The sequence below is a fragment of the Triticum dicoccoides genome, chromosome 7B (genome assembly GCF_002162155.2).
Source record: "Triticum dicoccoides isolate Atlit2015 ecotype Zavitan chromosome 7B, WEW_v2.0, whole genome shotgun sequence".
NCBI lineage: Eukaryota > Viridiplantae > Streptophyta > Magnoliopsida > Poales > Poaceae > Triticum > Triticum dicoccoides.
Window position 1 is genome coordinate 184,299,757 of NC_041393.1, and position 12,323 is coordinate 184,312,079.

Here is a 12,323-nt window from a genome sequence, read left to right on the forward strand (position 1 = left end):
GGAGGAACCATAGATCATTTTTGGTTGGGAGGCTGAATGAGTGACCAGAGTTTTGGAAGGATGGTTTTCCTTTCTTTTCCTTAGCTATTTAGATTAGTTGTTTTTTTGGACGATGAGGTTAGGGTTTCTCATCATGTGGTAAGATTTGATGCCTGCTTCAGATCTATGCGAGGGTTCAACAACGACAACTGCGGTTCCAAGGAGCTAGTCCTTAAGGGCACGTGCACGAAGACTTCCTAGCTGTAAGTTTATTGACTAAGGGCGCGCGCGTCTCGGGAGATCCAGATCGGCCGCCAGCGTCTCCCACTCGTCAACGTCTCCATCCCCTCGCCGCCGATGGAGTGCGCCCGCCGGGCGAAGCCCTTGCGGCGCGGGCGGCGGCGGGGCACTCCTTCCTTCCTCTGGTCCTCGTGGCGGTGGCGCGGGTCGGCTGTTCGGGGATAAGGGGCGCCTCATCCGGCTGGTCTCCCGGAGGCGGGGACGGTTGGATCCGGCGGCAACTGGGCTAGGAGGAGGTGGCGCGGTGCAGCGGCGCTGGTGGCGAGGTTTCGGTCAAGGTCGTCTTCGATCTAGATCGGGATCTCCATCGGGGGCGTCGCATGGCGGTGGCGTGATCGGATCGGCGGCGGCGGCACCGGTTCAGCGGCGGGCACCGCTCGATTCCAGCCAACCGCGAGATCGGGACGACGTGGCTTCCGGTGAAAATCGCGCCTAACTGCGGTTATGGCGGACGATGGCGGCATCTCAGACGTCGTTCCCTTCTCGAGGCATCGTCGTTGCAGGTCACGTCAACCTGATCGGAAGGTTCCGGGGAAACCCTAGATCTGGATCTACTGGATCGGACGATGGCGACGTTTCGATGTCGTTCTCCCTCCTGAGGGCATCATTTTGGAGCAAGTGTTGGCTGGAGGGGACAAGAGGAGGAGCGGCGTGGTATCTGACACGTCGACAACGGCGGGTCTCAGCGGCATGGAGCAGCGGGGTCTCGCGGGTGGGTGTGTGATGATGGACGAGCGTAGGATGGTGGCGTTGTCTGGCATCGTGGTGGCGTCGATGACAGCTAGACCGGGCAAGGTACATGCAGCAGTACAACACTAAAGATGGATTGGTGGCAGGTGGCTGCGGCGGCCTCATACCCGGCAGGCGTCCAGGTTGAGGAGTGAGCCGGACTGTGGGTGCCCCATACCCGGCAGGCGTCCTGATTGGAACCTCAGGTCTTACATGTTAGGTTTGGCTGCGAGGTCTGTTTGGTATTAGGCCCAGACTATCAGCATCCCTTCATCAACTGGATAGGAGTAGCGATAGATGTTGCCTAGACGGTGGCTTTAGTCTTACTTTTGTATGACTTTGTAAGGTCTTGTGTGAATAATTAATAAAGTGATTGCATGCATCGTTCAGATGCAGAGGCTGGGGCTCCTCCTCCATTTCTAAAAAAATAAGATCAAGCCGGCTCCGGCAGGACAGCGGCGTGTCAACGGTTCATTCTGGCGGCAGTAATGGTCTTTCGGTGGTCTCAAAATTTCGATGTAATTTTTATTATATTTGACATACTTTGTACTTCTGATGAGGTCTTATAATTGATCTAATCCTTTCAGCCAAAAAACAACTTAAAATACTATGTTCAAATAATTTTCCGTGACATTTTTTTAGAAAATAGATGCATGTTACCTAACATTATGCAAGAATTTGGATACAATAACTCATTTTCTCCAACCTCTAGTATTTTCCTGCATTGGCTCGCACGCGACAAGCTAGTTCAGACTTACATCGACAATTCATTTCCGTGCTCGTGCTCACTACACCCGATGAGCAGTAAAAAAAACTAGCAGAAAAAAACAAAAAAAGATATCCATCTTTATATGATGTAGATGCTCGAGTGTATGATGTTTGTGCAAAATTACGGTGTGTTTGGACATTCGTCGGGCTCATGGCAAAAAAGACAAAATTAAGTGTGAACAGTGTTGTTTTCAAAAGTTTCTTCTGCACTCGAAATTTGTCTTCTTTTGCCATGAGCTCCTTGAACGTGTAAACTTCACCGAATTTTACATGGACATCACATACATGAGCATCTTGCACAAAATAATGGATTTTTCAAAAAAAATGCTAGATTTTACTTTTCACACCCAGGCTCATCTGAGTGCGGGTGCTGAATAGCTGCGTCCGGACTTCCATATGTACTTCCTCCGTTCCTAAATACAAGTCTTTGTAGAGATTCAACTATAGACTACATACGGAGTAAAATGAGTGAATCTACACTTAAAATGTATATATATACATCTGTATGTGGTCCATAGTGATATCTTTACAAAGACTTATATTTAAGAACGGAGGGAGTACAAGCTAAGTTGTGAAGATGTTCGATTTGTTAAGTGACCGTTAATGATTTTACATGCTGAAGATAGCTAAAATATTTGTCCCAACCATGTACGTGTGCTCCCTAAATTCTGACTACAAGCTAAGGTGTGAACTTGCTTATCATCTTGATGCTACGTTATGAGTTAACTAAAACATCTTGTATCGTGAAAAAAACTAAGGTGCTAGTGGTCTTTCTGGACAAGATTGGACAATCAACCCTTGATAAGGAAAATACAATCTTACAAACAAAAACTATCATCTTTAATAATGCTATAAAATCTAAAATCTAGACTCTTTTAGTTCAATCTTGGCTGCAGTCATTTTTGCAAAGCAAGTACTCCCTCCGTTTCTAAATATTTGTCTTTCTAGATATTTCAACAAGTGACTACATACGAAACAAAATGAGTGAATCTACTCTCTAAAATATGTCTATATACATCCGTATGTGGTAGTCTATTTGAAATATCTAGAAAGACAAATATTTAGGAACAGAGGGAGTATTTATCTGAGAGGCAATTAAGAATTCTCTCAATTTTTCGTGTCCCATTGCTCATGCAGTTTATTCCTGTCAATTACGCACTAGCTTCCAGTGGGAGTACCTGTTTTTTGTATACATGTTTTTTTTTCAAGCTGGTGCCTATGGGGCTATGGGCATACTATCTAGTCCAAATTTGGCTAGATTTTTTTAGAAGGTCCAAATTTGACTAAATCGCCCGCCATGTTCAGAGAAAACACTCCTCCTCTACACAACATTTAAAGTAAATAAATTCTAGAGAAATGAAGATCTGCTTTGGTTCAGAGGATTTATTATAGCTATGATTTTTTTCCTATGTGATTTTTTATTCGGAGAATTGGAATTCTTTAGAAATTTTCCTAATGATTGATTCACACTATTTTGGAGTAAAAAATTGTATCCACTCTCCTTTTTTGCAGAAAGGATTAGATCTATTATAAAAGTCCATCAAAAGTACAAAACATCTCAAACATAATCAAAAATTTGCATCCACTCAACCCTGTCGATGTATTTCCTTTGTTTTTTCCTATGGTCTTAGACGCTCGTTTGATCCAATTTTTTATAGATTTCTAATCCTATAGGATGGTATGCCACTTCAGTCATGTGTTATTTCTTTCTATTTATGTCTTTTGAGAATTCTGCGGACTAAAGAGGCCCTAAAATCTGAATGAGTATGTGAAGTTTTCATACTGATGAGACAATGTCTACTGTATTTATTGTAACTACTAGGTACCTTTATTATATCTAATACTCCCTCCGTCCGAAAATACTTGTCATCAAAATGAATAAAAGAAGATGTATCTAGATGTATTTTAGTTTTACATACATTCTTTTTTGTCCATTTTGATGACAAGTATTTTCGGACAGAGGGAGTATATAAATATGGTCCATGAGTTTCATGATGAAGTCAACCATCATATCTGCACAGCACGAAGGCATGTTGCGGGAAGGAAAAAAACTGAGCAAAATTTATGTCAAACAGTGCGTGTCGTGGAAAAATTAAAGTGAAGGACCCATGAGCACTTTACAACGCTCATGACACCCCAGCTATATCGCCTAGATGAAAACGAGAGGGCTAGCTCACAAAGTTATTATGAATGCTCAATCATCATTTTTCGATGCCATTTTGTGTATATTTCGGCGTAACTTTTCGTTCATGACACCCACCCTAGCTATATTTAGGTTCCTATAAGAATGAGACCATTCGTACCAGTATATACTGTATATATTTTTTCCTCGTGCATGGGATGGTCATCTACGAGTATATACCTGCATGCGCATAAGAAGATCCTGCGACTCCTTTTTCTCGAAACGGCGGTCGGTGAACTCCCGGCGCACCCTCTCCACCTCGGCGCGCTCCTCCGTTGTGCCGTAGTCGTGGTCGAACTCCCACACCGCTCTGCCGAGGAAGTTGTTCACCGACCGCAGCCACGGGCCGCCACCCTCGGACACCTTGAGCCTCCACATCTCTCTCTGAACAGGTGGTTAGCTCAGCTAGCTCACGAAATGCCCGATCACTATCGCTGACCCCAAACACTCTGCGGCTATGGCTGCAGGCCGAAGGGGTTTATATGAGCCGGCGCCGTACGGTGAAATGAAGCTGCTGCTACTGCCTGCCACCTAACTTGATTAAGTGATGTGATGGCCCGCAGAACCATGCACACGCCATTAAGGGGATTTATTGGGCACGCATTATTTGATGCTGTGGGGGCACGCTTGAACGAGAAGGATGTCGAAAACGGGCTGTCAGCGTGTCGCGCTCCGGACGAGTGCTACAGGGCCGGGGTTTGATCACCTCCCGTTGCACTGTGGGTTTCTGATGAGGTCGACACGCACGCACTGCAATCAATATAAATCAACAACCCGATTATTCTTATTTTTTCCATAAATTACGGCCTGATAAGACAGAAAGCTTCCGAAGATAGTAGCAGTGCACGACCCTTTAATTCCGCAGTACGATGACAGGTGGTAGGTGTGTGGGGGCGCTCGATGATTTTAAGGCTGGTCATAACGGGAAGTAACTTATACTAGTGTCATGCAATGACTTTAGTCCAAATTACTATTCCATTCTTTCCGGTTTATAGGGCTTATCTCAAAATTTTAGTTTTTTCATTTTATAAGGCTCAATTTGGTTGTTTCCCATCACATGTTCAGATTTCAAGGTGCATTAAATCATTGCGTGCAAGTATTGAGAGAAAATCGATCAATGCATGTACATTATGCATGCATGCATTGCAATTAATGCATTGATAAACATAATTTTTTGAGAAAAACAAAAGCATTAATTAGGTGCATTTGCAAACTACAAAAAGTATTCCACCACTCGCCACCTACCTTGTTGGTGATTTTTAAATTAAGCCTTATAAACCGGAAAGAAGGGAGTGTCTTTATAGTGCAAAGTAACAGTAATAGTAGTGTTACAGATGGCCTCATTTATTAGCTTGTAGACATATCTTTTCTCGGAAAGCGCTATGTTATAATATGTTACTACTCTAAACACCTCTCTTCTCATTAACTACATGGCACATAAGCAAGATTTTTTTGAAATACGCTATGTTACTATCCAATTTACCCCCACTATGACTAGCCTAACGTGTGGGTCACCCGGGTATATTAACTAGCGCCCATAAGGCTGGTTGTAATGAAGAGTATCATGCATATGATACTAGTGTATGATAATACCTTTCTAATGCATAGTATCATATATCAATATCATGTAGTATTTTATTTATTGTCATGAATGACACATAGTAGCATAACATTATTATGATACAGTATCATGGTATAATACGGTATCATGATATGATACTCAATCCTTTCTTTTTTATTTAATTCTATGTCATCTCATCAAAATTGCCTGACATGCGTGATACTAACTATGATACTAGCATTACAACCGGCCTAACAAAGAATGGGTACGATGAGTAGTCAGTTTTTCCTTTTGTGAATGACAACGTGGCTTACATTATTGCTCTGAAATAGTAATAGTAGTTACCAAGCCAAACATGTGAACGATGGGAACCAATAGACCAGTGCATGGCCGTAGGATTAGTAGCTAATGGACGTTAGATCTGTACGAGAGGGGTGATAGGCTAATGTTCAGCTTTTATTATGTGATCGGTGTGACTGCACCATAACTTAAGTCTAGCAGTTAATTCTCGGAGCCGTGCATCTTCGAACCAAGTTTGACTTGCTTCCCTAAACGAGAATGTCTTACCAACTATTCCTATATATACTTGTTTATCTTGAAAAAACTATATTCAACAAATATTTGGATTCTGATAAAATTTACGTTTACCGCTTTGATGTAATGAAATTTAGGTCCACTGTACCTCTTTATTTTTGTTTCCAGCAGAATAACAATTTGTTTCCATCGGCGAAACAATTTGCTTCTATTGCAATCAAAATTTGCTAGGACCTATAGAAATAGTGTCCAAGAACTTTACTCAATCTAATAAAATTTTGCATCCAAGAATTTGTTCCCACATCGGAGTCAAATATATCTTCTATTATGTTTCCAAAACAAGAAACTTTTTGTTTCCATCCACCAAAAAAGTGCTTCCATCGCAAAACTAATCTGCTCCCAACCTAGCATAAATTTATTTCCTTGCTTCCTCTAGTAATACAACATATTCCATACAATATTACGATGATTCCATACTGTATGTTTTCTAACGACTAAAGATCTGCTTCCCTTCATCTTGTGTGTGGTTCATTCTGAGGTAGATCCAGGTGTCTCCATGTACCCTCCTTGACGACGACTATCGGACTCGAAGCCACCAGGCAACTACTTGAAGCATATATCAATTAGGCATGATGTATGGGTATTATAGGATGGAATCAACAGTTGGTACTACATGTACATTACTAATGATGCGGATAATGTTTACATTGCAATTATGTGGCAAAACTAAACCAATTTTAGAACAAATTTTGGAATCAAACTACCTAGAACCAAGAAACATATGGAGTATACTGTGAAAGCATGGCATGTTTCAACCTATGGCAAGAACAAATTCTGTAAAATACAAGACACGTGAAGTATGGAAGCAATCTACATAAACCGAAGAAGCATGTGAAGTGTGATATGGGAACCCCATATACATGGATGAAGCAATAAAATATGCTATCTTAATATGGCTCATCTTAATTGGAAGAATAGAACATTGGCGATGGAAACAAACTAGGACTGTTGCCAACATTGATACATGTTTTGTCGCTAGGTCCATGCATGTGTGTGTGTGTTGGGGGGTGAGGGGGATGCATCAAGGAGTGGGAGTGGTGCAGGTGGGTTGGAAGCACGACGCATAGGGGATCGACTCAGGGCGGTGTTGTTGAGAGAACATGTGTGACGTGGTGGATGACAAGAAGCATACCCTCTACTTCCGCATGCTTCATTGTCACGGTTCCACTGAAAAGAAAAAAAGTGTACTATGTTAGCAAATACAAAGATATGGACATTGAGGGAATGAACGGAGACATGAAGTTGGTTATTAAGGAAGCAAAGCATTAGAATTAAGAAGATTATTCGTTAAACACAATAAGGCAAAAATTAGGAAGCTTGAAAATACAACATCTCAACATTAGTCATCTTGGTTGGGAGAATAGAATAGAACATGGATAATGAGGCAAAATAAGCTGCGGCCAACATAAGAATGCATCGTATGTGCCGTCGACATATACAATTGATGGATTTGCACTTGATCCATGCGTGAGAAATTATCTAGGCAAACGATTACATTGTAGTAGCGCGAAAAAATGGCACTGCGTAAATAAGTATTGTCACTTGAAACCATGGAAATTTGAAATGGAACAAAAACTAGTATTAACGCCAACTGAGGAGGCATATTTGTACGAAAGTACATACCAATTTCACATAAATTTGTTAATGATCTACTGATCGAATAAGGAATGTGTGTCACAGTTTTACACCCCTAGACACAGAATAAACCATAATCTCCACTTAAACAGATCACACAAATCTGAGAACACAATTATGCCAAAATTAACTAGCAACGTGAAAGTGCAACTATCCCTAGGTGGTTTTGGTAATTCCTAACAACATATAGCTCATTGGGCTAATACTATTCCAAGACAAATATTTCAGGAAAACTCAATGAATGGCATGACATGGATAAGGAAAGTGGATCCCTCAAAATACTAAGGATAAAAGGATCGACTCAAGCTCAAAAGCTCAAGACTCTACATTTTATATTTTAGTGATCCAAGATCTCATTGAGTCTATAGGAAAAGCCAATACTATCAAGGAGGGATGATGTGTTGCTTAATGAGTTTCTTGCTCAACAGTGCTTAGTGATATGCTCCAAAAACCCTCAACTACTTTCTCATATCCACATATGACCCAAACCAAAAGTCAAACTCGGCCCCACCGATTCTTTCTATCCAGTGCCACCGAGTTCAGATGTCATAGCCACTGCCACAAACCCTAGGCAAATCGGTCTCACCGATAGGGATCTCGGTCTCACCGAGATGGGATTGTAATCTCTCTGTTTCCCTTCGTAACGTTTCGGTCTAACCGAAGTGAGCGATCGGTCCCACCGAGATTGCAATGTAAACTCTCTATTTCCTTTCTGTAACATTTCGGTCCCACCGAAATGAGCGAACCGGTCCCACCGAGTTTACCTGACCAACTCTCTGGTTAGCTTATTACCAAAATCGGTCTCACTGGGTTTGTGTAATCGGTCTCACCGAGATTACGTTATGCCCTAACCCTAACCATATCGGTCCTACCGAGTTGCATGTCGGTCCCACCAAAAACCCTAACGGCCACTAGGTTTACTAAATCGGTCTAACCGAGTTTGTTGATTCCGTCTCACCGAGATTGGTAAATTGTGTGTAACGGTTAGATTTTGTGTGGGGGGCTATATATACCCCTCCACCTCCTCTTCATTCGTGGAGAGAGCCATCAGAACAAATCTACACTTCCAACTTACCATTTCTGAGAGAGAACCACCTACTCATGTGTTGAGACCAAGATATTCCATTCCTACTATATGAATCTTGATCTCTAGCATTCCCCAAGTTGCTTTCCACTCAAATCTTCTTTCCACCAAATCCAAATCTTGTGAGAGAGAGTTGAGTGTTGGGGAGACTATCATTTGAAGCACAAGAGCAAGGAGTTCATCATCAACACACCATTTGTTACTTCTTGGAGAGTGGTGTCTCCTAAATTGGCTAGGTGTCACTTAGGAGCCTCCGACAAGATTGTGGAGTTGAACCAAGGAGTTTGTAAGGGCAAGGAGATCGCCTACTTCATGAAGATCTACCGCTAGTGAGGCAAGTCCTTCGTGGGCGACGACCATGATGGGATAGACAAGGTTGCTTCTTCGTGGACCCTTCTTGGGTGGAGCCCTCCGTGGACTCGCGCTGTCGTTACCTTCGTGGGTTGAAGTCTCCATCAACATGGATGTACGATAGCACCACCTATCAAAATCACGACAAAAACATCCGTGTCTCCAATTGCGTTTGAATCCTCCAAACCCTTCCCCTTTACATTCTTGCAAGTTGCATGCTTTACTTTCCGTTGCTCATATACTCTTTGCATGCTTGCTTGAATTGTGTGAGGATTGCTTGACTTGTGCTAAGATAGTTAAAATCTACCAAAGACTAAAATTGGGAAAATGTTAAGTTTTTAATTGGTCAAGTAGTCTAATCACCCCCCTCTAGACATACTTCAACATCCTACACAACGCAAAAATATGAGAAGTGTCAAGAGAGACGAGTTAAACCCTTGGACAGATGGGTATTGGGTGGGCGAGTCCTACGGCACACCAGCCATGGTGGCTTCATTCCCAAACATGAACAAAGAAACACTCTGACGAGGTGGCAACATGCCATAATGGAGCAGGGCTTGGCCGTGGTGCAGATCAACATGATGGTGAGCTCGTGAGGTCGTCGTTGGCAGGTCGTACGCATCCCGCGCGGTCGGCTAACAGGATGACACACTGGCTTGGTTGAATGAAGGCGCCGTAGAGAGTTTGGACAGGATGTTGGCTGAGGAGAGAACCACGGCGGTGAGGAGGATGGCGTTGAGCAGGAAACATAAATGAGAGATGGGGACCGCGAGAGATTTGTTTGGGGCAATTAATGCGGGATAAGGAGAGATCACGGGGGCATGGGCATGCAATGTTGGAAATATGCCCTAGAGGCAATAATAAATTGCTTATTATCATATTTCCTTATCCATGATAAAGGTTTATTATTCATGCTAGAATTGTATTGACCAAAAACTTAAATACATGTGTGGATACATAAACAAGTACAGTGTCCCTAGTGAGCCTCTACTAGACTAGCTCATTAATCAAAGATGGTTAAGGTTTCCTAACCATAGACATGATGTTGGGGATATAACTACTAGGTATGACCCGCCCAGGAGGGGCCGGGTTATACCTATGGCGATTAACAGAGCCCAAGACGATACTTGAAGATGGCAGTTCAGTTAAAGGCCCAAGGCCCAAAGGCGACTTAAAAGCCCGTAGAGAGAAACCGTCATATATGTATGACTTGTATTGTAAGGCAGGAATAGATAGAGACCGAGCTGACCGGGACTCTGTGAGCCGCTGGGCGTCGACCTCTGTATATAAAGGGACGACCCAGCGGCGGTTCAGGACAAGTAAGATCAGATCGAAAGCTAGGTCAAGCGGATTCGCTCCCTAGTAATCGAGACATAAGCAATCCCACCTCAAATTGGATTAAGACATTACCTTCACCGCAAGGGGCCAAACCAGTATAAACTCCCGTGTCATTTGTCCCATTTTAACCCCTTTAAGCTTCCTAGTTGCGATGGCTCCATGACTAAGTCCTTTCACTAGGACATCTGCCGTGACAATTCCACGATAGTTGGCGCCCACCGTGGGGCCAGTGCACGGTGGATTTGAGTTCTTGAAGGGCAACTTCGAAGGGCTCAAGGGATAAACTGTGGGCCGGATGACCAAGAGTCGTCGCGGCAAGCTCTACATCGACAATGCAGGTTGGGACCCCGACGCCGGCTCAATTGAGTACGGGTACCGGGTCCCCTTCGGTGGAATCCACGTCTTCATCGGCAAGATCAGTGAGTTGGGCCGTCGGACATCTGCACCGACATCATCGAGATGGCTCAGCGTGCGAGACCTGCCCGGGCTCAGCCTACCGTGAAGCGTGCCTTCGTGGGATGCATCCATGGAGGGGAATTTTCTGAAGGATCTGTGTTTGGCGGTGAGACGACCATCTACTCTGATGGTGAATCGTCCACGGGTGAGACGGATTCGTTGTATCAACTGCAAGATGGCGGGCTTGGGGGCTCTTCCGATGGCAGCAGTATTCCGGACCCCTTTGAGCTGCCGAGCAGAGTTGGAGTCTTCATGGCTAGCACGCAACCCGGGCAAAACTCTACGGCTGCGGCAACAATAACTTCTGGGTCAGCAGCGGTGACGGCAGCTGGGGCAGGAGGCCCTGCACGCCCGCCGGCTCAGGTTCTGATGGATCTAATGGATAGGATGATAGCTCTATTAACCGCCATGGTCAATCTGGTGGATCAAGCTCAACATGATGCGGAAGTGGCACAGTTACGTGAGGAGGTAGCGCAAGCCAAGGAAAACCTGGCAGCGGAGGATGTCAGGATGGCCGTGGAGCGGGCGACTTTGGATGCTCGGGCCCAGCAGATTCAATCAAAGGCTTTCCAGCTCACAATGGATCAGAACATGTCAAATGAGGTCATGAGGAGAAGGCACCAGAAGGCTCAATCCCGTCTGTCTCCGGTTTATGATCCTAGAAACCTATTCCGCACGCCTAGTGTAGGCCCCAGTAACCCGCCGGAGGTAAACCGGGTTGCAACGCCCGGGGCTAGGACGCTGGTTCAGCCACGGGTGATGGAACCTCCTCATCTGAATGCTGCTCCACCTTACTATGTACCAACACCACCGGGTCATTATTCTAACCCTTTGGAGAACATGATCGCTACAGCGGCACGATTGGCGGCTCTCCCAGTGGATGGAGACTCTCCGATGGTGGTTGAAACACGAAGGGTCAGAGAACTTCTTCAGATGGCTTTGGCGCAGCAGGAGGCATATTCTTATAGCCGAGACAGGATTCATTCGACCCCTCGCCCAAGCCGGAGCCCGAGCTATAGTAGGCACATGGATTCAACAGCCATTTCAAGCAACGCCCGACGCCGTGACCAGCCGTGCGGGCATGACCCGACGTGTGATGGAGTTCCTAATTTGGTTTATCAGGACATGATACGTCAAGAGGCTGAGCAAGTGGCTCAGTAGGCGGTTAAGCAGGCGGCTCAGCGGGCGGCTTACCAGTCTTTTCCGGTTTATTCGATGACTTCAATTGAAGCAGGCGTGACCACTAGGACTGGGGGCGTACCTTGTTTGGTACCGGCTCCGCGTAATGAGCGTCTGCCCAAGGATTTCAAGGGACCTCGAATGGTGCCTAATTACATGGCCGACTT

General features: G+C 44.5%; 1 protein-coding gene across 3 annotated transcripts in view; it reads right to left on the bottom strand.

The window, feature by feature from the left end:
- Nucleotides 1–4,422, bottom strand: part of LOC119340556 (achilleol B synthase-like) — a 27,350-nt gene extending 22,928 nt beyond the window's left edge. For all 3 annotated transcript variants that reach the window (XR_005164589.1, XM_037612477.1, XM_037612476.1), the window contains exon 1: nucleotides 4,139–4,422. Coding sequence is in view for 2 of the 3 variants with exons in the window: in XM_037612477.1 (XP_037468374.1) it covers nucleotides 4,139–4,336 (198 nt within the window). In the remaining variant the exon portion in view is untranslated. The remainder of the gene's footprint in view (nucleotides 1–4,138) is intronic.
- Nucleotides 4,423–12,323: the final 7,901 nt, after the last annotated feature.